Source organism: Triturus cristatus, chromosome 10 (assembly GCF_964204655.1).
Source record: "Triturus cristatus chromosome 10, aTriCri1.1, whole genome shotgun sequence".
Taxonomy (NCBI): domain Eukaryota; kingdom Metazoa; phylum Chordata; class Amphibia; order Caudata; family Salamandridae; genus Triturus; species Triturus cristatus.
In genome coordinates this window covers 430771657-430796567 of record NC_140593.1, presented here as the reverse complement: position 1 = coordinate 430796567, position 24911 = coordinate 430771657, and the positions used below count along the sequence as shown (strand labels likewise).

General features: G+C 49.1%; 1 protein-coding gene across 1 annotated transcript; it reads left to right on the top strand.

The window, feature by feature from the left end:
* Window positions 1–5185: 5185 nt before the first annotated feature.
* Window positions 5186–24305, top strand: LOC146789570 (endogenous retrovirus group PABLB member 1 Env polyprotein-like). The gene is made up of 2 exons (XM_085630110.1): window positions 5186–5289; window positions 21197–24305. Exon 2 carries the CDS (start codon window positions 21954–21956, stop codon window positions 23499–23501), a length of 1548 nt encoding a protein of 515 aa, XP_085486236.1. The 5' UTR covers window positions 5186–5289; window positions 21197–21953; the 3' UTR covers window positions 23502–24305.
* Window positions 24306–24911: the final 606 nt, after the last annotated feature.

Sequence of the window (24911 nt, the reverse complement as noted above, 5' to 3'; positions counted from 1 at the left end):
CCGCTCAACCACTTTGAAGGGCCCAGTCCATTTATCCTGGAGGGCGCAGGGTTTCACGGGGGCCATGACCCATACCTGCTGGCCCGGCTGAAACTCGACCAGAGTGGCGTTCTGGTCGTACCAGCGCTTCATCTCCTCCTGGCTCGCCTCCAGGTTGGCCTCGGCCATCTCTCGGAATCTCCTAGTCTGGTTTCGGAGGGTCAGGACGTAACGGAACACATCTCGGAGGGGGCCTCGGGGCGCCGCCTCCCACCCTTCCTTGACCAGGCTGAGGGGCCCCCTGACGGGGTGTCCGTAGAGTAACTCAAAGGGGCTGAACCCCATGGATTTCTGGGGAACTTCTCGGTAGGCGAATAGGAGGCAGGGGAGCAGGACGTCCCACTTACGCCGGAGGGGCTCTTCCAGGCCCGCGATCATCCCCTTCAGAGTCCGGTTAAACCGCTCTACCAGGCCGTTTCCTTGGGGGTGGTACGGGGTGGTGAATTTATAGGACACCCCGCATTGTTGCCATAAGGACTTCATGTATTGGGAGATAAAGTTGGTACCGCGATCGCTCACGACCTCGCGGGGAAAACCCATGCGGGAGAAGATTCCCATCAACGCCCGGCCCACCACGGGGGCTGTGACGGTGCGCAGGGGGATGGCTTCAGGGTAGCGGGTGGCATGATCCACCAGGACGAGGATAAAACGGTGCCCTTGGGAAGTTGGGGGGTCCAGAGGCCCCACGATGTCGATCCCGACCCGCTCAAAAGGGATACTGACGACAGGGAAGGGTTGGAGGGGAGCCTTGCGCTTTCCTCCGCTCTTCCCACTGGCCTGGCATGTGGGACAGGACTTGCAGTGGGCTTCTACATCTGCTTTCATTCTGGGCCAGTAGAAGTGAGTCACGAGGCGACTGTAGGTTTTGTCCTGGCCCAAGTGGCCTGCAAGGGGAACGTCGTGGGCCAAGCCCAGGAGGAGGTTTCGGAAGCGTAGGGGTACCACCAGCACCCGGCCGGACCCTAGCTCCACCGACTTCTGCTCGCTGTACAAAAGGTCATTCTCCCAATACACCCGGTGCGTCCCAGTCTGGTCGCCTGCGGCCTGGGCCTCTGCCTGTTGCCGGGGCCCGACCAGGGAAGGACAGGTAGCCTGCTCTCAGCAGAACTCCTCTCTGGAGGGGCCCCCCTCGTGGCGCCACTGGGCCAATTCGGGCAGATCGCCTAACTCGGTGACCTGGGCGGAGTCGGAAGGCGGGGGTTCGTCACTGGCGACCGACCCTTCTGGTGGGGGGATGTGGGGACCCTCGGTGGGGACCATCCTATCTCCAGTGGTCGGGGCGTCGTCGATTTCCCTCAGGGGGGTCAGTCGGGCCGCCATGGATCGAGTGGTGGCGCACACCCACTCAGGGAGGCCCATCATCTCTAGGTGGGTCTTGCGCTCGACTTGTTTCCAGGGGGAACTTTCCAGGTCGTTCCCCAGGAGACAGTCGACTGGCTGGGAGGTTCTCACTGCGACTTTCAGTTTACCGACCACACCTCCCCACTCAAAAGGCACCAGGGCTACCTTACATAGGCTTTCCATGTTGGCGGCGGAAATGACCGGGCAAAAGACGTTGGGGAGGACCTGGTCTTCGTGGACTAAAGGACTGAGGACACCGGTGATGCTGGCCCCGGTGTCACGGAGGGCTTCTACTTGGTGGCCATTGATCGTGACGAGCTGCCCATATTTCTTCGTGTTGGAGGGCAGGAGGCTTCCAGGGACCATCTCTCTATCTCCTAAGGATACTAGGGCCATGGCTGCGGGTTCCCACTCTTCGGTCTCCTCAACCTCCTCCCCCAGTGCTACATTGGCTATCTGTCTAGTGGGGGGTGCTGCCTGGGTGGTGTGTGGGGCCATGGGGCATTCAGGGTCGTTGGCGTAATGCCCGGGCTTCTGACAACGGAAACAAGTGATGGTCACCCGGTGCCCCCGTCTCAGGGGGGGGCCGGATACAGCTGGTGGGGGTGCCGGGAAAGGCGGAGGTTGGGACTTCGGGGGACTAGACTGGGACTCCCTCTGCCCTCCCTGGTTTCCCCCCCCTCTCTGGCGGGGTGGTCCCTGACTGGCTCGGGGGTACTCTCCTACAGGGCCCCGGGAGACCCGAGTGTTGGTCCAACGATCCGCCTCGACGGCCAGCTTTCTCGGATCCGTGAGCTTGCTGTCGAGCAGATGCTGGCGCAGTTCCACAAAGCAGTTCGCAGCCAGGTGTTCCCACAACATAAGGTCTGTTAGTTCTTCCAGGGTGGTTACCTTGCTGCCCTTGATCCACCCATCGAAGGCGCGGCTGAAGAAATTCACATACTCCACCCAGGTGGTACCTGGGATCTTCCTGCAGTCCCGGAATCGCTGGCGGTACATCTCCGGAGTGAGGCCGTACCTTGTGAGGAGGGCCGCTTTCATGTGGTCATAGGAGGTCTGCATGGAGGTTGGTAGGTCGAGCAGGGTGTCTCTCCCTTCGCTCAGGAATCGTCCCCACAACCCGGCCCCCCAATCCTTCTGCGGGACCCGATGGGAGGTCATGGCGACCTCGTAGGCCCGGAACCACTGTTGAATGTCATCGTTTTTGTAATATTCTTTGACCACATCCTTGAGGATGTGGACCTTCTGCTCCGCCGGGGAGGCCGCCTCTCGGTTCCCCGGGGGCCGCGCTTCTTCGCTTTTTGCTTTCAGCTCCATTTCCTTCAAGCTGCGTTCATGTTCCAGTTGAAGTCTCCTTCCTTCGTGTTCCCGTTGGAGTTTCTTCTCTTCTAGTTCTCCCTGCACTCGCAGCTGTTCCACCGCTAGCTTTTTCTCGGCTAATTTCAACTCACCCTCAATTTTGAGTTTGGCTAATTCGAGTTCGTGATGGCGACTTCTTTCTCTGTCTGCGAGTTCCTCCGGGGATAGGCCCCCGTCTGGTACGAAGCCTCGCACCTGGTTGCTGCTGCGTTCTCCTTGGGAGGGTCCAGCTTCGTCGTGGGGCTCCCCCGCTCCTTCTGGGCGGGAGGCTCCAGAATCCACCCAAGCTTTCAGTGCCTTTTGTATATCTTCTTTGGTGTTGAGACCAGTGGTAGTGATTTTGAGTTCCTTACAGAATTGCTTCAGTTCTTTGTGTGTGTACTCTTCCAGCTGTTCCACCTGGAACACGGTACTGGTGTCGTTTTCTGTGAGAACCACGGCGTTTCCTTCTGCCATCTTTGTCGGTAGTGCGTCAGCCGTTCACGGTACGATCTCTAGATTATGGGCCCGAATCCCGTCGCTTGCCACCAATGTTAGAAGGCGACCTCAGAGGGGCCCGGAAGGGGCCCGGACTGTCCTGAGACCCACCCTCGAAGTATCGTAGCCGGGCACTGGCGGAAGACTCCTCAGGGGAGAAGTCTTGTATCTAGGATCGTACACTCGGCACCACACAACAAAGAGACACCACACCGAGAGTTCTTCAGACTAAATCTTTATCAGATCGGAGTTGTAGGATCTTTATGACCAGCAAGGCAAATATATACAAGTGAAGCGCGAGCTCACAAAGTCTTAGAAGGGGGGTAGGAGGTAGCGGGACAGTCTTTTGGGGATATGGATCAGATGCAGGAGCGTACCCGGCGCACAGCTCACAATCCTCGAGCTGGGGGACACGCTTGTCGTCGTGGAGTCCGGCGGGACCAAGAGAATCTGTGGGAGCCGCGAGTCACTCAGCAGGGCTCAGGTACAAGTTCGGAGGTCTTACGATCTTCAGGGAGCCGCGAGTCACTCAGCAGGGCTCAAGCACAAGTTCGGAGGTCTTACGATCTTCAGGGAGCCGCGATTCACTCAGCAGGGCTCAAGCACAAGTTCGGAGGTCTTACGATCTTCAGGGAGCCGCGAGTCACTCAGCAGGGCTCAAGCACAAGTTCGGAGGTCTTACGATCTTCAGGGAGCCGCGAGTCACTCAGCAGTACTCGGGGGTTTTCCAAGGCGAATCTGCCCGACAGTCCCAGAGCACCCCTTGTTATAGGGCGACTCCTCTTTGATGTCCGGAGTCTGTGCAGGCAGGGGTCTTGTCACCAGGTGGTCGCTTGTTGGGGTTTCCTGCCATTGTCCTTTGATCCTTTCAGGGCCGGGTCGGGAGGAGTCCCAGACACCCAGCAGGCGTGGAGCCAGCCCTCGGAGAGGCAGGCGGGTCGATCGAAACCCACCTTCCCAGGGAAGCGCAGAGGTGTGATGGAAACTGCTCCTCCCTTTCTCACCCCAAGGGGAGCGCGATGTCCTCCAGCCGGAGTGGCGCCTCTAGGCCAGGGTCGCGCTGGGGCCGGGCGGCCATCTTGGTGCATGAAGTGGGCACGCGGGCCCGGTGTGGCCGAAAGGAGGGAGGCCACGGACGGGGAAGTCCGGGTCGGGTGTGTGTGTTCTGGTGGGAAGGATCGGCTAGGCCGTGGGCTCGGGGGCTGGTGTGAGGTGCAGGGGGTCAGGTCTGGCTATGTTACGAGGGCCGGGTCTAACAATGGGCATAGACAGAGGACTTTAAACATGGAGACACTGTTTCTAGAAGACACGTAAAAACTGACATTTTCGAACAGGAAACTTAAGGCCTTGTAGGGACAGCCTAGATGGAAAGGGGTGAGAGGTTGAATTCCCTTTAACAAACTTCAGCGAAAGCAACGGCCATCTTAGTATGGACTAGTTTCGTAATAATAAGGGCGCGAGCAACCAAACAAACGCCAGAAATACTGTTTTTTGTAATATTATAGCCGAAGCAACACAATTTCAAAAAAAATAAATCGGACTTTTTATAATGATAGTATTGTAAATAAGATATAATAATTACATAACTTTCTATGGCGTACTGGATTTTAAAAACTCTCATAAAATGTTTGGAACCGACGTGTACTTGGCGTAATTTGGAAATTCTTACAATCCTTTTTTTAAAAAAACAAATAGGACAATCTAATAGCTTCATTCCCAGTGAGCCACCCAGTTCCTCTGCAAGAACCAGTCCATCGTAGCCCTTCTTTTATGTCTACAGACAGAGCGACCCGGACAGTTCGCAGTCTTATTTCCTTCATGCACTTAGGGTCACTGCTGAGGAATACTTAAAACTGTCGCTAAATAGATGCGATCCCAATCGAAGGGCAGAAGCATCCTTTCAAGGCCGGGGTGCTTCACGTGACGCAATAACGCCGGGTGAGTGACGTATAGATGTACACGTCGTCGAGCCGGATGTTCAAGATGGCCGGTGAGTGGGGATTCCTGTCCCACTGCTAAGAGTCAAGCTTTCCCTGAACCTGACAGGGGCTCACACCGGCCGAGGCGACTGAGGTAAGTTGGGGGCATGGGTTAGCATGGGTTAGGAGATGGGGATAGTGCGGCCTTTAACCTCCGTTAATTGCATGCCATTTGGACAGACAGTCCAGATCTGCATTGGTTGTCCAGGGAAGAGGCTTACATTGCTCCAGCAGCACTGAGTGCACGAGAATGTAGCAGACAGGACAGTGGCAAGCAACAGCCTGAGAAGAAACAGTTCTTGGGTAGGAGGCAACCGTAATATCCCAAGAAAAGGGCATGCAAGACTGTAACCGGTCGTAACAGTGTGAGTCGCGGCAGGTATGATTGTAAACCGGTTCAATAGCTCGAGAAAGAGACAGGCGTATCTGCAGCAGCTTTAATAGTCCGTTAAGAGGAACAGATGGGTATTTAGTGGCACAAGAAGAGAACAGAACGGCGCATCAACGCCCCGGGAGGTAGAAGAACGCGTTATTGGACTGGGGAAAACTCCTTTATGCTGAGATTAAAAAAAATTCCAGGTGGGTGAAAAAGTAATCTCTAAATGCGAAGATAACATTCGCCTGGTCTGGTTAAGGGGTACATACATCATTGATCATACTTAAAAGCAAAGGAAGCAATTGTTTAAAGTGTTTTGGTTTGACTGGTTCTGTGAATGGGTAAGACCTTTTTTTATTTTTTCTAAATCCCAAATAAGTCTGCTTCCGAAGTTAGTGATACAGGGTTGCATGGTTTGGGGTCTGCAACTGAAAGGATTGTCACTTTCGTTGTTGCTTTCACGTGTTATTGTGTGTTTCTTGTCCTGTGATCGCACGTATGTATGCGTGGTTTGAATTTCTTGTATGCAAAAAGGTGCACGATTGTCTGTATGATCGCAGCCTTCCTAAATGTTGCGCATGTTGTCCACTATCGTCGCTATCCCTGTACTGTTTGTTATCGTTCCTGTGTCATAACATCACATCATGGTCATGATAAAGTGTTGTCGCTCATATAGAGATTCAAGTGATTCTTCTCTTAAGCAGACCTTGTTCTTCCGGACTCAGTGGCTCGCCATATGTTGCAACCTACATTATGTGGTTCGATGCTCCCATTTTTCACAATTCTTAAGTTAAATAAAACATTGACCTGAATGAATACTCAATGATGTATTAATACCGACATAGTGCCTCAGAGAAACCCAAAACTGTTGAAAGCAGATAGTAAAAAGCTTATTAACACCAGCCTTATATTTGGGGAATTAAATAATGCAGCACAGTGAAATTTACTTTTGGGGGGACTGACAAGTGCTAATACTCTCGTTAGCAATTTCCCCATTTATTATCCTTTTACATCTGGTTACCCGTGGTCGTGTGGCAGGTGCACATCTACAGATGGCCAGACTTAGCAGGTCAAACGAAAACGAACTGCACGGCAGTTGTGTTTAGGGATGATGGGAGATGCTAAGTGTGTGCATATTAATATGTTACATATGATAGCGTGCAGGCTAATTGAAATCAAATTATTTGTTTAAACAGTTGGCAACACACTGCATGGTTTGTGCGGTTATTGGATGGCACTGGGAGACACGGGAATCACAGGAACTGTGGCGATGCCGAACTCTGAATTGGTTTTGCATTTCCACCACAGGACTACACACAACAGTCTCTATGAGCATGAAGGAGGAGAATGTCATAGGGAGAAACCGCAACAGGCTAATGAGAAGGGTGGACCGCCAAGGAAAGGCAAACTAATAGGAAATAAAACAAGCATTTACAATGCAACGGTCTCGGCATTGGTAAAGTTAGAGCTATTGGCATTGCTCATGACATTATTTTTGTTTATGTTTTTGTTTTTAAAACATATAAAGAAACGGCATTGTCATGAGCAATGCCAATAGCTCTAACTTTACCAATGCCGCGACCGTTGCATTGTAAATGCTTGTTTTATATAGCGTGAACACGTCCCGAAGGTATCAGCGCTTTACATGAGCACCAGTTGCATTACAGAAGGACACGTTCATTTTAGGCACGGGGAGTTTAAGTGATTTGCCCAGAATCACAGGATGCTTAAGCCACCCGCCAGACTCTAACCTGGTTACCCAGCTTCAAGGTCCACCGCTCTTGCCGTTAAGCCACATCCTCTCCCCGATATGCCGTAGACGGCGTAGAGAGACAGCGGTCTGTTGCTCCAAAGACAGGCAACCTATACAAGGACCCCACTACCCAGCCACACTCTGTAATGTGTTGGTATGTGCAGATGAGTGGTGAGGGGAGGGTTGCAAATTAGTGTGTCGGGTTGGAGCAATACTGAGCAAACACAGCTATCAAAAAGTGGGTAGCCTCCTTGCAAACGGCTTATGGCCATTGTGCATCGACTTGAGCTCTACGGTTGGCTGCAAAAAGCCAGTGGAAATTTCTAAGCACTGTACTGATATTGCCTCTTAGCAGCAGGCTTTGGCCTTCATTACGGGACTGATTCACAAAGGTAAACCTACACTTTTGTGTATGTTTACAATTGATTGCTCCTCACGAAGGTAATTTACGAGTAGTATCTTTACGAATGCAGAGTCTCCGTACACAAAAAGAAAGGACAGTCCTAGCAGTTGTAAATAGTCATAGTTATAAAATACCTTTGTGAATACCAAAGAATCATAAACGTACAAAAAAGTGTAAGTTTACCTTTGCGCATCGAGGCCTACGAGTGGCCACTTAATTGCACTAGAGCCAGTAGCAGAAGTTACTGGCCACATTAAAATTATACGTTTTTTACTTTTAAACAGAAATTTCAGCTACCAAATACAGACAAATACTGTGTGAAAGTCTGGGGGGAAACAATTACCAGGTAAACAAAACCTGGAATTATTAATTCCCCTGATAAATCCTAATTTCTTAGTTGAGCCTCAGGGTCCAACTGACAATGGTCTGGATTTTCCCCACCCCTTGATTTACTGGTACCTCTGGTACCGCAATGAGGGCCTTAGAACGAGGCGAACTGATGCATATTGCAATCCTTGCAGGTGCCTTACCAGCTAAGCCTCAAGTCCCTCCCAGGGACTGTTGGCATAATCTGCCAAAACGTTATGATAAACAGGGCTACACATCCGAGAATCCCAGAAACCCAGAATTGAAAGAAAAACTGTTGCAGCTATTCACATGTGAACCTGAGTAACTATATCAACGAACAAGCATTTGCAATGCAATAGGTCTCGCTTTTACCAGAGTTTAAACTATTGGCATTGTAAATGACAATGCCTTTTATTTATGTGTTGTTTTGAAAATAGATGAATAAAAGGCACTGTCGTTTACAATGGCAATAGCTTAAACTCTCTCAAATGCGAGACAATTTGCATTTGAAATGCATTCGGTGCCCGTGCTAGCCCTCTGAGTGAATAAGACAAGCCACTGTTAACATAGTTAGGATTATATAGGAAGATTTATGAGCAGCATGGATGGCGCTCATGGAGGTTATTTGGGTTACAGCATTTCTCACCAGCTGTCTTAGTTAATAGAGTGCGTAAAGCGCTTAACAGGCCATTGCCTCAGTCCACAGAATGTAAACGAGCTGGGGCATGGCCAGTGCTTAATTTGTAAATTATAAGTGCCAGTGCTCTCGTCAGGAGGCCGCCGCAGCTTGGACAAGGGGTGGGCGGAATTTGCGGAATTAACCTTCGCAAATTATCGCGAGAATGTTTAAAATTATCGCAAACAAGCAGAAATATCGCGAAGATGCGGAAGTTTTTTTCCGGCACGTTCGCGAGATTTTCTGCATGGTTGCGGGTCGCCAACTTACCCATGTGGTTGCTTGCGGGCGCGGCCATCTTGTTTTGAGTTGTTCTCGCGGTGCATGATCGCGAGAAGAAAGACGTGATCGCGCGACGCATGACGTCACTGCGGGCGCAAACTGTCGCGAGACAGCGCAAATGGCTAAAAACAATACAACATCTCATGGAGAACGCGACCGGATCAAGAAAACTTGTCAGCGAACGCAGGGATTCAGGTAAGGCGATCGCGCGCGCGCGAGAATGTATCATTTTACAGCGCGAGCAAGAAACAAATTATCGCCAAGCTGCGGAAACCGGAATTTTTGACATTTTCGCGCTCTCCGCGGAACGCAAAAATGTCAAATTATCGCAATTTCCGCGAACGGAACGAAATTTTTGCCCAGGCCTATGGACAACCCAATGCCCATGCAAGCTTCACCGATGACTGGACCAACACAATTATGAACCATCACACCTCACAAGTGTGACAATTCAGACAATTCCATGCCACCCACAGCTATACGAGTGGCTTGGGGGCAGGTATTAGTCATTTTAATGTACATTGAATTAATGAACAAATGGTGTGTTCATCTCTAATTTAGATAAAAACTGCCACCATGTCGCAGACAGCCATAAGTGCTTGAGTTGACGATTAATTGCAGGGGCCGAGCACCAGAAACCACCAGCTCAAATTAAGCTCTGGGCTCGGCCAATTCATGGTAGTGCTCCCGCACCACCAAACTCTGCACGAGCGCCTTGGTCTACTGATGCTTCATGCGTCTCTGAGGGTCATCGCGACTGAGGGGTCATCGCAACTGAGGGTCTTGTGGGGGTGGAATGTAGGACCTCTCTTAACAAGGAGGGTAAGCGCTAGAAGAGAGGTGAGAGGCAAGACAGTTGTCCTGTGAACCCTGTAATTGGTCAAAGTTGTTATGAAACTACATTATAGTCTATGAAACATAATATGATGTTATACAACTGATATTTTGAATGCCCATATTTGAAAGTGCTTCCATATGCGAATAAGAAGAAAAAAAGAGTAAGAGTTTTGGGTGAAATAAAATATTGGCCCAAGATCATCCAATGCAAGTGGGGAAGCCACGATTTATTCAGATCTTCTGGTGTCACTTTGTACAGATCAGGCACTAAATGGACGTGTATCTCTGTTTTTTATACCAATGCTTTGTTTTTACCGCTGTGTATTTTTCTGCAGTTTTCATATAGCACAAACTCGACCTGGAGGTTTTACAGCGCTTTACATGAGCACCGGCTAAATTGCACAAGATCACATGCATTGTTTGTAGGCACGGGGAGAGTAAGTGATTTGCTCAGGATCACAGGATGCTAAGCGTCGTTGCCTAGACTCGAACGTTCCAAAGAGAGAGAAAGACCCATATTCCAACAAAACCTCAATCTGAGCTGGGATTCAAGCGTGATCCTCGCCTGAGCTTTCAGTGGCTCACCCACCTGGATTTGCAGACTTCTTCTAACATGTTTTCATACTGAATTGCCTATTAATGATTTGTATGGGTAGGAAGGTGGAATCTGACTACATGGTTGCCTCCACTTTTTTCCTGGTGTTTGAATGGTTTTTGACTAGTCTGGCTGGGATCCTGCTATCCAGGGCCCCAGCCTATCTGCTTTCTCCCTTAAATGACCGGTGTGCATATTAGATGCACTAGTAATTGGATACTGTGGTACCTTATAAGCCCCTAGTATATGGTACCTTAGGTACCTAGGGCATAGGTACTTCACAGGCCTACCAGGGGCTGAAGCATGTATTATGCCACCCCTGGGAAGCAGACTAAATCTGACCCCACAGGCCTGCTACTGCAGCCTGGGTGAGGTAGTGTTAGCACTCCTCACTGAGGTATAGGTTCCTATACCTCACCATACACACACATATAAACCTATCAGTCACCCCTAAGGCAGGCCCTATCAATCCTGAGGGCAGGGTGCTGGGTTTACAATGTGAGGGGGTGCCTCTGCATGAGCAGGACCCCTCTGCAGCTGGCAGAGTCTATTCTCTGTGGCTGTTTGTGGATGCGGTTAAACCATATACTCTTAAGTGCATTATAACCTCCCGGTAAATGCTAACTTTGGAATGACTGCATCAAAACATGTCGTGTTTGGTGTCAAATAACTTGGAATCATACCCCCACACTAGTAACTGGTGTGGGAGTATGATCCCGCCCTTCTAGAGGGGACGACATGTACCCACTGTGGAAACACAGTAGAAATCTGAAAGAGCCCTGGCATCACAAAATGGATGCCACCAGCACAGACACTGGGCTGCCCTCCTGCTGCTGACTGAAACTCGCAGTGGAGGAGGCCCAACAATAGGCCTCCTGTCACAGGGAGGTGTCACCACCTTCCAGACAGGATTTAGTGTATTGGGACTGGGTGGGTGCACTCCTAGAGTGCTTTGAAGTCCTGCACTGGGGGAGCAGTAGGCTCCTCTGTGGATATGCCAGCTCAAACCGGTTCAGGGGCTACCTGTCCCTGCTCTGGCGCGAAGCTGGACAAAGGGAAGTGGGTATAACCACCCCCCACCCTGACCCTCCCAGAGGAGTGGTCATAGAGCTAGTCCCTCCCTGTCTTTTAGTATAAGATAGGGAACCCTTGCCATTGCAAGTTAGATATCCCTGGACGACGCTTTACAAGAAGAATCCTGGTCCTTCGACATTCCACTACCTTTGGAAGACGGAAGAATCTCCCTTGGAGTCAAGGAGTGACTCCCCTGCTTGGCAGGCACCAAAACTTTGAATCAACGGTCACAAACTATCCCGCTCCTGCTGGAGCCTGAAGTCCCTGCAGCCCCGGAAGTGGATCTTCTGACTTCTCGACGGCCATTGTGAGTCCCCAGCAGAGCTGAGGCGAGTGTACCCCACGAGTGACGAGGAACAGCAATACCCGGGTACTGTGCACTATTGTCAAGTGCAACCCCTTCACAACGTTCTACGAACTTGTGCTTGGATCATTTGTGGCCCAAGCCTCCAGCAGGTACTGCACCGAAAATCAGAGGCCTACCCCGTCCCGAGTGACCGTGGGCTCCTGTAAAGCATTTCCTCACGAGGCATCTTTGTGATCCATTGCCTGTTGGCTTGTGGGTCCCCTGAAGACTTTCTTATCAAACCAAAGAAATCCTCTGGCTGCTTCCGGCCTGCCCTCACTCACCTTCGCTGGGTGAGTCCCTCAGACCTTGCTGGTCTGCACCATTGACTTAATTCACTTTTCACAAGACTTGCTGTTGCCAAAGCTAGTTGGCTCCAATCCAGTTGCTGACACCTCAGTCAGCTGCAGACGTCATGGGACACACCGAATCCAGCTGCTGGTCATCGTTGATGCCTCCTGGTCCTCGTGAGCAAAGAGTCAAAACACCCTTGATCACCTGAAATCACCCGACTTCCGTGGGCATCCATCTTCCTGGCCCCGGGTCACTGGCAAGTGACTGTGAACACTGTCCCTTCTGCTTTCAGGTCATCTTCATCTTGAATTCAGCCTTGGATTCCACCGGACACTTCTTCAGTCTTTGCAAGCAGCAAATCTTCTTTGGCTTCCATAGAAAACAGCGACGCGACCCGACACCAAAAGACACCTATGCACCCAGCTTCCCTGGGTGAGGTAACTCGTGCACTCCGGTGCCCTAGTGTGTGTTGGCCCTCGAATTACTTACCTTGTAAGTGGCTTGCTTGTAGACTTCCTCGAAGTACCCTAAAACTTTAAAAATCCAACCGCGACTTACTCTATTGAAATCAATAGGGAACCCGCGGCTGTATTCTCACACTGCACGCGTCTCCCGTGGGTCTTTTACTTACCTGCCTTGGGTGGCTTAGTGAAGTCCCAGCGATTCTACAGGCCCTAGGCCTTGTCCCCTTGCAAGTCGACTTTCCTAAACCTCTTTTTTAGTATATGGTCTGGTACGCCCCTAGGGCCCCAGCCATATTTGTGCTTAACTTATTGTGAAACATTGATATTTGAATGTGTTCCTGACTTCTAATCTCATAAAGAGATTAGTAGAGTGTGTCTAGAAATAAATACATATATATTTGATATATATACCTGTGTGGTGTCCTTTCATTTGGTAATTCAAGAGATTATAAGGTAAAACAAGCTTTACATTCCTCAGAGACTTAGCCTGAAGGCTGCTCTCCACAGCTACCACTAGGATAGCTTTCTTTAAAAGGTTGTCTTAAACCTATCTACCATAAGAGTCGAATTGGACGGGTGCAAGGTGGCCACTATAACTAGTGACCAGCATATGCCAGGCCAACTTCTCACAGTATGTTTTTACTTTTTATTTCATTTATAGTTTTATTTCTACATTCAGTGATTTACTCATGTTTGTTGTTACCTTTTTTCCTACAGTGTCCCATTACTGCAGCTAGAGCGCGCTTTCTGAGTGTATGAAATAATAACAAGCAACAGTGTGATCTTATGCAGATCTCAGTCTGCTCTCCCTGCGCCTCAACATCCCCCATCTTTCGAGAAGCCTTTGGACACGAAACAAAACTAGGACTGATGTTTTTAAAGACCCCATAAAGCCTGCGGCCCCATTAGCCCTGACGGCTCTGTTTTTGGTGCGATGTAATGTTACTTGCGTCTTACCCTGAACAGGGCCCGTGAGGTTCCGTATGAGACGGGACGGCACTTTTTGAGTGGTGACGAATATGGACGAGTGTGGTATCCATGAACCGCAAATGACGAGTACAGTGGGCGTACGAAGTTTCGCTGTGCAACCTTGTACGGTTCGTCTCATTTTTGTGTTCGTTCATTCGAACCCTCGGGTTCCATTTTAGACACAGCGTCCATTTTGTTTCTTGCCCTCAAGTAGCCAGCGAACGGGCTTTTGTCCGTTTCGTGACCCTGGGACTTCCAAGATAGTACGAAGCACACGTGTTTCTTTGAGGTGACTTTACGATGAGGGGAATGACACGAGTAAGGCAGATGGCCCCGCTCGAGGCTCATCTTGCCGCTCCGGTCTATTGTTTCAGTCACGCATACATTAGACACGAGGCCTTTGATCCCTATCGAGTTTCCTTTATTACCCTAACACTCTTTCCTAACCTGTTGTGCATCCTTGCCCTTTCCTCGCATTCTGTTTTTCGTCCTTCCTTAATGTGTTTATGGTTAAGAAGAAATGTGTTTATTGCGGAGGGGATATGTTTTTACAGTTGGGAACCGGCAAGGACTGTTGTAATTATGTTCCGGCCTCCTGAAACATGAATGCGACCCTTTTGAAGTTTACTGTGGGAACCGAGTTAAATCTTTGTTCACTATGTTGTGCTATGGCAAAAACGTGTATAAAAGGAGCGACCCACTTCTACGAAATCGAAGCAGTCTCCGAGAACCTACACGCTGTGTACTTCTTGTGACCTCTGTATCCCTGCAGTGAATAAACGCTGATCTCTGACGTCGCTGGAAGTGTCCCGTGTCTCTGTGTTTTGTACGCCAGAACAGGTAACCCACGAAGGTTTCAGGTGTTGTCCCCTGGCACCGCTGGGTCTTAAGAAAACCCAGTCCTTCAGTTGGCGCCCAACGTGGGGCGACATCAACGGTACCGGTCCAAAGCCCGACGATCGTGAGGAACTTCGTGTGAAATCTCCGAGGGAAGGTGCACCCCGCTTCATCGATCCAGTTGTCGAAATAAGTGGCCCGACGTCCTTTCCGCGAAGATCCCCCGCCTCCTGACGGCTGCGACGGACCGATGCCCTGACTGTCGACCTGTTTGGCGCTTGGCGTAGTCCTTTGTACGGCGAGACGATAGACGGGCCTTCCTGGTGACGCCATTGCTCTCTCTCAGTTAAGTATTCGTGGGTCGCTCCCAGTGTTGCTTTGTTGTTTGCATGGTTCCATTGCATTTGTGGTCCTTAGTCGTTGGTTCTTAGTTGTTGGGTTTTATTTGACGATTGCAATTGCCAAAAACCGAGGGTCTTGCATTTTTGCGAGGACATCGTAATTCGATAGCCCTTGAAGTTTGTATACTTGGCTAGTGTGCACGATGCCTGGCCGTAGTACTTTGTTTGGGTTTCTCAAATGTTGCAGCATGGATTCCCGGCTGGAGGATTCTTGCCCGATACCTCCGGTTGGAACTCCGCTTTATGAGCTCTATAGTCGCCATGGTGTGGGTCCTATCGTATATAATGAATATTGGGTTCGTTATACTAAAAAGGATGGTGTCCTTAGTTGGCCACCTCATGGTAGTTTCGAGACTGCCATTTTAGATAACTTGGAAGCGAAATTGTTTAAAAAGAAAGCTAGGCCGGCTATGTTTGATTCCTTCCGGTTATGGCGGAAAGAGGCCAAGCAGAAAGAAATCAAACAGAACAAGAAAAATAAACGAGAAGGTGCCATTACGGTGATACGTAATGCAGAACAGTATCAGTTAGATAAGAATGAGAAGGAGCAAGAAGTTAGTGCTCGGCTTCACCATATGTCAGTGGACAAATGTTATCCATCGCTACCTTCTGCGATCGATAAGACAGGAGAAGAATCGGTAGAAGATTCGCTTTTGTCTTATTTGATGAAATCGCCACCTCCTTATGCTCCTGATGTTATGGGTCTTGTTAATCCCCCTCTTCCTCAACCTGCTGTTTTGGCGGCTGCTGGTCAGCCTGCCGTTCCTTCTGTACTCCCGAATCCCCTTGGGCCACAGATCGTACATCCCCTTGGTCCGGCTTCTCTCCCTGTTGCGCCTTTTCAAGTCCCTCCTCAGCCTGTCGTTCCTGCTACTCCTGCTGCTGCGTCTACCTCTGCTGTTTCTGCCCCTATGGCTGCTACACCTTCGTCTTCTTCCTCCTCTCCTTCCGTTCGTAGTCGTCTCTTGACTGCTGTTGCTTCTCTTTATTCTCCGTTCTTTGGGCCGATACTTGGCTCGACTCTTTCGGATGTTGCTCAAAGACGCAGTCAGCTTCCTGACGATAGGGAACGTGAGTCGTTGGTAAAGACGGCGCACAGATGGATTCGCAACCCTGTTAGATACACCCCACGGGTAGTGTTCGAAACATTTTCTCAGTTCAATGCGCCCACGCAACGATTTGTGTTCGACGAATTGTGTAAGTCATTAAAAGAGGAGTGGGATGATGATATGGCTGATGATATACCACCTGAGGTCTCCGAGCTACAGCTCCGGTTTGCCACGGGTGTCATCGTAGGCGATAAAGTCCGAGAAGCTTTAGAACGTTTGTTGTCATTTCGATGTACAGTGCAACCACGTACACTGTTCAAAGACGCGACCGCGGAATGGATGGCACAACCTGGTCAGTATCCAATGCGAGAAGTTCCCCCAGTGTGGATGCCAGGTGACGCTGCTGCTAACCCTCCTGTCCAACCGCATTTCCAGAGAGTGTGGATACACCTCCCTTGGAAGCGATCGGAAGTTTTGCAAGTGAAGCAATCCCTACCTGATCCTCGTAAGAACCCTGCGGGTTATTATAAGGAGCTGTCCCAATTGGTGGATGCTACAGTTATGAACCTAGCCGATATTGATATGCTGTTCGGTAATGTGGTGCCTCAGCCGGTTTGGGCGAAAATACGTCATGAGAATCATGTCGCCGAGTTAGGCGGTGACTGGGCTGCCCTTACAGCGGCAGATGCCCGGCAGGTCGGTGGGGCCAAACCTGAACAGGTTATTACGGCTTTGCCCCAGAGGATTATTACCCTCATGAAGACGCTTATGCCAGCGATGCGCGTCAATTGGGACAAACTATCAGCATGCAGGCAAAAGAAGGAAGAAAGTGTGTCCGACTTCTTCACTAGGTTCGAAGAAGCGTTCATTGATCATAGTGGTCAGGATATGGGTTCTGAGGGTGGTCAGCGGTTGTTCGTTGACAAATTTGTATCGAATTTGTTGCCCGACTTGAGCAACAAGTTGAAGAATTCTGAGAGTGCGTGGGCTGTTTCTACCACTGCCCAAATATTTTTTTAACGAAAGAGGAAGGTGCACCAGTAAGAAGTCCAAAACAATATAGAAAGTCCTTATTGTGTTTCTTTAATTCTTGTATATTTTCTTAAAAACAGACATCAGCCAACGCGTTTCGTTCTATAAGACAAGAACTTCTTCAGGGCTCTACTTTAGCGAAGTTGGATTCCCGCAAATATCAATCTGTTTCCACACGATCAATAGATCGGTATTGAAATAAGATTCAGTAAGGAGTTCAAGGATGTATATAACATTGAGTCATACAAATGTCTTTTCAAAAGGTCTAAATAATGTTGGAAATTCACTGGAGAAATATAATAAAGGATGCCAGTATGTCCATTAAGTCATGACGCCAAGTGGCAGGAGTCTGAATGTTAAATAAACATTTCAGAGCGCTTTTCCCAATACGAAAAGCCGCGAAAGGAGTAACGCGGTCGAACAGCACACCTGTAATATTGGCTACGGCCCAATATTACGAAAATAGAGAAAAAGAAGAAAGTGAGCGTGCAGAAAAGAAAACTAAGGACCTCAAAACTAAGGTCTTGCTGCAGCAAGCTTATCCGCCGCGTTCGAATTTCAACGATACGCAGCAGTCAAATAGATTGCAATCACAGTTCTCTAGACCACAGCAGCGCAATGCTTCGCCTGCGCCTCGCACTGCGCTGGGATATAATCAGTGCGCATATTGTCGTAGGGAAGGCCATTTGAAGTTTGATTGTCCGGTTCTACGTGATAGGTCCAATGATGTGTCAGCTCGAGGAGGACGTGGTGGTCCTCAACAGGCTCCTCGTGGTAGAGGTCGCGGAGTTACTCAGAACCAGACCGAACGCTTTGCGACGTCTTCAGATTCGCAGAATTGTTTCGATCGACGCGAATCATCGTCCGGTCGGTCTACACAGTATCATGTGGACGATCATTATGTTGAATGTGATGTTGATACGGATGGTATCTACTAGGACAGCCGTAGACAAAGGAAGGGAGAAGTATCAGTTCCGGTTGATCAGAGAGGGCCTTATGTTGCAGTAGCCACTTTGGGCGTTGTTGAGCCTTTTCTGTTGGACACTGGTGCAGCAAAAAGCTCCATCATGCATTCTAAACTCCCTGGCGCGCCTTTGTCTGGCTTAACGAATGTTTCCGTTGGATTTTCTGGCGCCCCCGTTCGCAATCCGGTCTCTAGCCCTTTGCCCCTTACAATTGGGACTCATGAGCTGGAAGCTCCTTTGATTTTGACTACTGGTTGTGGTGAGAATCTTTTGGGCTTAGACCTGTTGAAAAGGTTACATGCGACTTTGTACTGTTCTCCTACGGGTGTGGAGCTTACGTTGGGTAAGAGCGTGATTTCCCCTATGTATTTATCGATCGACAAGCTCCCATCGGAATTGAGGTCTCTTCCAGATTCCTTGTGGGCAACAGGTCCCAATGATGTGGGCCTGTTGGATATACCACCTTATGTTGTCCAACTAAAAGTGGGTGCGCGTTTGCCACGTATACCTCAGTACCGTATCTCCCTTGATGGTGAAAGGGCACTGTTAGCGATCATTTACGATCTGATCGGCAAAGATGTTATTGAGGAGACACGAGGTAATGTGTGCAATAGTCCCGTGTTGCCTATTCTGAAACGAACGGATCCCTCCAAGCCCCCCGTGTACCGTTTAGTTATTGACCTGCGAGAGGTAAACAAAGTCGTCGTTCCGCAGTTTCCTGTGGTACCAGACATTACAGCTTTATTGACTCTGATTCCAGCCACTGCATCATGGTTCTCGGTCATTGATCTGAAGAATGCGTTCTTCAGTATTCCGATTGCTGTAGAAAGCAGAGACTTGTTCGGTTTCTCATTAGGTGGGCGTAGCTTTAGATTCAAACGCGCTCCACAGGGCTACTGTGAGAGTCCATCAATCTACAGTCAAGCTCTTAAAAGTCAACTCGATGCGTTTGTGTTACCGGCTGGTGCAGCCTTGATTCAGTACGTTGATGATCTGTTAATTGCTGCTGATACTGAACAGCTTTGTCAATCTGCTACAGTGTCTCTGTTACAGCACCTTTGCGACTTACATCATAAAGTGTCACCTTCTAAATTACAATATTGTTGTCAAGAAGTAACCTACCTCGGTCACTTATTGTCAAAGGCGGGAAGAAGGTTGACCCCTGAAAGAATTGCAGCAATTGCTCGAATGACTGTGCCGACAACTCAGAGAGATGTGCGTGCCTTTTTAGGTATCACATCGTACTGCAGACAGTGGATTCCGAATTTTTCACTGTTAGCGAAACCATTGGTAGCTCTCACGTGCAAGGACGTTTCGACTCCTTTGCCTTGGACGGAGGAATGTCAGAAAAGTTTTTCCGAACTGCGTGACGCACTGTGTTCGGCTCCTGTGTTAGGTACTCCTGATTACAGTAAGCCTTTCACATTATACGTCCATGAGAGGGATGGTTGTGCGTTGAGTGTTTTAACGCAACAATTTGGTGATAAGCAGCGTCCGTGTGCATATTTTTCCTCGACCTTAGACCCAGTAGCTAGAGCGTTGCCAAGTTGCCTGAGGGCGACGGCGGCAGCTGCGGCGTCTATTCGACAGTCCGCAGGTTTGGTCATGGACAATATGCTCATAGTAATGGTTCCGCATGCAGTCGATACACTCTTGAATCGGACAAAGACTCAACATCTAACGAGTGCACGGTTGTCTGGGTATGAGCTTACCCTTTTGGCAAGTCATATTCAGATTAAGCGCTGTAACGTACTGAATCCGGCGACATTGTTGCCGATTAATATGGGATCAGATAATGTGCTGTCCCATGATTGTTATTTACGAACTGAGGAAGAAACAAAAGGTCGTGTGGACCTGAAAAACACTCCCTTGTCAGATCCCGATGGTACTCTGTATGTGGATGGCTCCTGCTTCAAGTTACCGAATGGTGATGTGACGACTGCGTATGCTGTGGTGACATTGAGCACGGTTGTGGAAGCTGCGAGATTGAACCAGAATTCAGCACAAGCGGCAGAATTAATTGCATTAACGAGAGCGTGTGTTCTGTCGAAAGGAAAGCGTGTGAATGTGTTTACCGATAGTCAGTATGCGTTTGGTGTTGCGCACAACTTCGGAAGACTTTGGAGAGAGATAGGATTCATGACATCGCATGGTACGAAGATCCAGCATGGGCAACTAGTGAACGACCTTTTGGATGCACTCACATTGCCTAAACAAGTGGCGATTGTCAAATGTAGTGCGCACCGGAAAGTGACGGATGATGTTGGCCGTGGTAATGCATTTGCGGATGAGATTGCTAAAGAAACGGCTAAGAATCTTGCGACACGAATGAATATTATGAGTTCAGTAAGATGGCCGTCGGAGACTGGTATGTGTGAAAATACGGTTGGGAGTGTGAAAGAAATTCAGAATGGAGCTACTGAAGCTGAAAAGACCAAGTGGAAAGAAAGTACAGGGAAATTGGATATGCATGGATGTTGGGTTGATCTGACGGAATGTCAGAGATGGATGCTTCCAGATGCATACGTGTTAGCTGTTGTGACGATGGCTCATGGGTTGTCACATATCAGTGCGAAAGGAATATGCAAGTTCTTGTCTCCTGTGTGGAAGAATGATGGTATTGCTAAGTGTGCCGAACGAGTGGTTAAGAATTGTATGGTGTGTTTGATGCACAATCCAGGAAAAGGCACTCCCACTCCCCCTGGTCATTTCGCTCCTCCTACCTGTCCCTTTGAGGTTATCCAGCTAGACTTCATCCATATGGAGAGATGCAATAACCTGAAGTACGTTTTGGTTGTGGTTTGTGCGTTCTCCAGATGGATTGAGGCCTATCCTCTCAAGGACAATACTGCCCTGTCCACAGCAAAAATTTTGTTAAAGGAATACTTCCCTAGGTATGGAATGCCGCGGATTGTGTGGTCAGATAATGGAAGTGAGTTTGTGGGAAGTGTAATGCAGAGTGTGTGTAAGGGCCTTGGAATAAAGCAAAAATTCCACAGTGCCAACCATCCTCAGGCAGCGGGTTTGGTTGAAGGGTACAATGGTACCCTGAAGCTGAAACTCGCTAAGATACAGGCTTCGACTGGCCTGGCATGGCCGGATGCCTTGCCTCTGGCTCTCCTATCGACCAGAGCGACGGTACACTCCCGAGTAGGGCTTAGCCCATATGAGATTGTGTTCGGTCGCCCTGCAAATATTTGGGGAGTCCCGAGACCTAGGGCTTTTGATAGTCTTGAATATCCAATGTTGATCGATTATTTGTATGATTTGACCACTAAACTACGATTAATTCATCAACAGGTTTTTGAAGCTCTACCGGCGCAGACAGAGGGTCCTGGACATCAGCTCCGGCCAGGTGACTGGGTAGTCACCCGCAATTTCGGTCGGAAGCGTAATCTGGAGCCAAGATTTGTCGGACCCCACTTAGTCCTATTGACGACGAGGACAGCGGTACGACTGGAGGGCCGGAAACATTGGGTCCACGCCAGTCATACAAAAAAAGTACCGATCCCCTTACCAACTGACGGTTGGGTGAGAACTGGGATTTCGGCCGAAGAGACTGAGACCCCTTCGCGTTTTGTGCCCTTCAGCGACGCTCAACTTGTGGAGGATTCGTTATTGCCAGATCCACAAGTGGAGTCATCAGTAGCAGAAAACCCAAGGTCCGACTCGTCAGCTGTTTCATTGAACACTGCTGCGCCGTCTGAACAATTGTTCGTAGAGCAAACTCAACCTGGAAGAAATCGATACTTTCTTCGTTCGAGGACTTCAAGGACTAATAAAAATTGATAGTATAGTGGTTTTGACGTCACCAATGTTATGAACAATTACATCCTTTCTTCTTGAGTTTTTTTGTGTTTTCCACTGCTAAAGAGACTTGTAACAAATTTGAACCTCGTCATCTGGGTTACCGTAGGGCCGTGCGGGCATTTCTTTCTGTTTAGCAGGTTTCTGACGTTAGGTTGGTTACTTTTGTCGATTCCTGGGAACTCCTGGGGATTGATAATCGCTGCTCAGAACAAAGTGTGTCAAGAACGTCACGGACGGTTTGTAGAGGATGGCATTCTCTAAGCTGATGGAAGAAGAAAGGGTATTGGCACAGAGATCAGAGTTATTGAGGGTCGCACGAACAAAATGTTTTCTGTTACAGGTGTTTTGGTTATTCCTAACTGTATCTATGTTATTGGTGGGCGGAGTGTATTTTGGGGTATCGCAATTCATGCCTTCTGTTTCGCCTACCTTTTCTCCTAACCTGAATTCCCTCACTACTGTTTCCCCACATTCTTTTCATCCTTTGCCTCAACACGAACAGGCTAGACGTGCGGAATTCAGGAATAATTCTTTTGTTCAACTCCTACATCAGCATCAGTTAGTGGTGAATACTACAAATTGTTGGGTATGTGGGTTAATGCCACACACCATGGATAGGGGTATTCCGTACTTGGTCCTTCCGTACAGTTCCCAGGGTTCAGCTCGAGCATTTCAAACCATGTTCCGTAGTGCACTAGACTCCTACCCCAGTCGAGAGCCACGATCTGTCAAGTCTGGTCCTGGTCCATACTACAAGCCTCTGGCGATAGCCATAGCAGATCTGGATAGAGATGTTTTCGATCCATCACTCATTCCAGACGAAGAAGTGCAGGCTTATAAGGATCTGAGTGAGGCTGAGTATGGTACGTCAGTGGGAGATAGACAGTTGAAGAGCTCATCCCCGATATGGATTGTACCGCACCTTGGTAATTTCTGCTTGCAAGGTTTGGGTCGAAATCCGAGAGCACAACTTGGGAACAGTGCTTGCACTGAAACGTATGTCCTACCGATGCTCTCCTCCCCTGTTTTTCTGACCGCCAAGGGCACCTATTTTGTGTGTTATGAGCGCGCATATACATGGTTACCCCGCGACTTCTCGGGTACCTGTTATATTGCGAATCTCTTACCTCCGACCTTCACAGTTGCTTCGGACTATCACAAAACCAGAGTCGTGAGAGGTGTAATTAGCAAAGAGGATACTGCTGGTCAAGAAGCAGGAGACTTCTTTAAGGGTTTCCTGCCGTTTTGGGGACCTATGGTCAATAGTAGGAACCTAAGACAGTTGACCCGTGTGGTGGAATCGACTGCTAATATTACTGCAAACGCCCTTGGTAATCTAACAGCGGAACTACAGGCGGATAGACTCATGACATTACAGAACCGTATGGTTCTAGACGTCGTTCTTGCAGATCGAGGGGGTGTGTGTAAAATTATCCATTCTAGTTGTTGCATTTTCATCCCTGACAATGCTCCGACTGTATATCAAGCCATCTCGAAGTTGCATAAGATTTCCGAGTCCATACACGTGGACGAAGGTAATTGGACGCTTCTAGGATGGTTTTGGGGCCTGATGTCAACTTGGGGTTGGAGTATTCTGATGATTGTAGGGGCTGTTGTAGCGTTTTTGTTCACGTGTTGTCTTTGTGTACAGTGTGGTCCTGCCTTATGTGGCCTATGTGCTGCGACGTGTATAAGGCGGCCATCTGTTACCAAGGAGACATTGATGGATAGAATGATGTTTCAGCAGCATCTGAACGATCTGATGAATATCGATATAGATTCCGATCTAGACTAGTGCTTGCCTACATGAGGGCAAAAGGAGCGTCTGAGGTTCCGTATGAGACGGGACGGCACTTTTTGAGTGGTGACGAATATGGACGAGTGTGGTATCCATGAACCGCAAATGACGAGTACAGTGGGCGTACGAAGTTTCGCTGTGCAACCTTGTACGGTTCGTCTCATTTTTGTGTTCGTTCATTCGAACCCTCGGGTTCCATTTTAGACACAGCGTCCATTTTGTTTCTTGCCCTCAAGTAGCCAGCGAACGGGCTTTTGTCCGTTTCGTGACCCTGGGACTTCCAAGATAGTACGAAGGACACGTGTTTCTTTGAGGTGACTTTACGATGAGGGGAATGACACGAGTAAGGCAGATGGCCCCGCTCGAGGCTCATCTTGCCGCTCCGGTCTATTGTTTCAGTCACGCATACATTAGACACGAGGCCTTTGATCCCTATCGAGTTTCCTTTATTACCCTAACACTCTTTCCTAACCTGTTGTGCATCCTTGCCCTTTCCTCGCATTCTGTTTTTCGTCCTTCCTTAATGTGTTTATGGTTAAGAAGAAATGTGTTTATTGCGGAGGGGATATGTTTTTACAGTTGGGAACCGGCAAGGACTGTTGTAATTATGTTCCGGCCTCCTGAAACATGAATGCGACCCTTTTGAAGTTTACTGTGGGAACCGAGTTAAATCTTTGTTCACTATGTTGTGCTATGGCAAAAACGTGTATAAAAGGAGCGACCCACTTCTACGAAATCGAAGCAGTCTCCGAGAACCTACACGCTGTGTACTTCTTGTGACCTCTGTATCCCTGCAGTGAATAAACGCTGATCTCTGACGTCGCTGGAAGTGTCCCGTGTCTCTGTGTTTTGTACGCCAGAACAGGTAACCCACGAAGGTTTCAGGTGTTGTCCCCTGGCACCGCTGGGTCTTAAGAAAACCCAGTCCTTCACCCGGGCACTCTGGCGTGCAAAGATCTGATGGATAACGGCCACAAATACATGACAGGGCCCTCCCTTGAACCCTTGCTGGTGCTGACTTCAAACAACAAGCAACAGTGTGATCTTATGCAGATCTCGGTCTGCTCCGCGCGCCTCGAGCTGACAGCAGGGGGAGTGGAGAGAGGAGGGGGCCTGCTCCTGTTTCCCTTACGTGAGCGAGCAGGAACCATCTGTTAATTACTAACAGATGGTTTCAAAGCTCGCTCCCGAAAGGAAATCGCCAAACATGCACACGTTCCCATTCAAAGCACTGGAATGCGTGCACGTTTTTGGCAGCAAAGCTGAAGCGATGGCTAAAGGTCTTTTCCTATGCAGCGCATGCATGCTGCTAGACGAGACCTAAAAATGAAGAGGGGTACCGGGAGCTAGTTATGGTCCAGTGCACGTGCTCCTAAATCAAGTCGTCAGACCAAAAAGGGGGGTCAC

Excerpts from the sequence above, each read along its gene's own strand:
- LOC146789570 (XM_085630110.1), top strand. The coding sequence starts at position 21,954 with ATGGCATTCTCTAAGCTGATGGAAGAAGAAAGGGTATTGGCACAGAGA.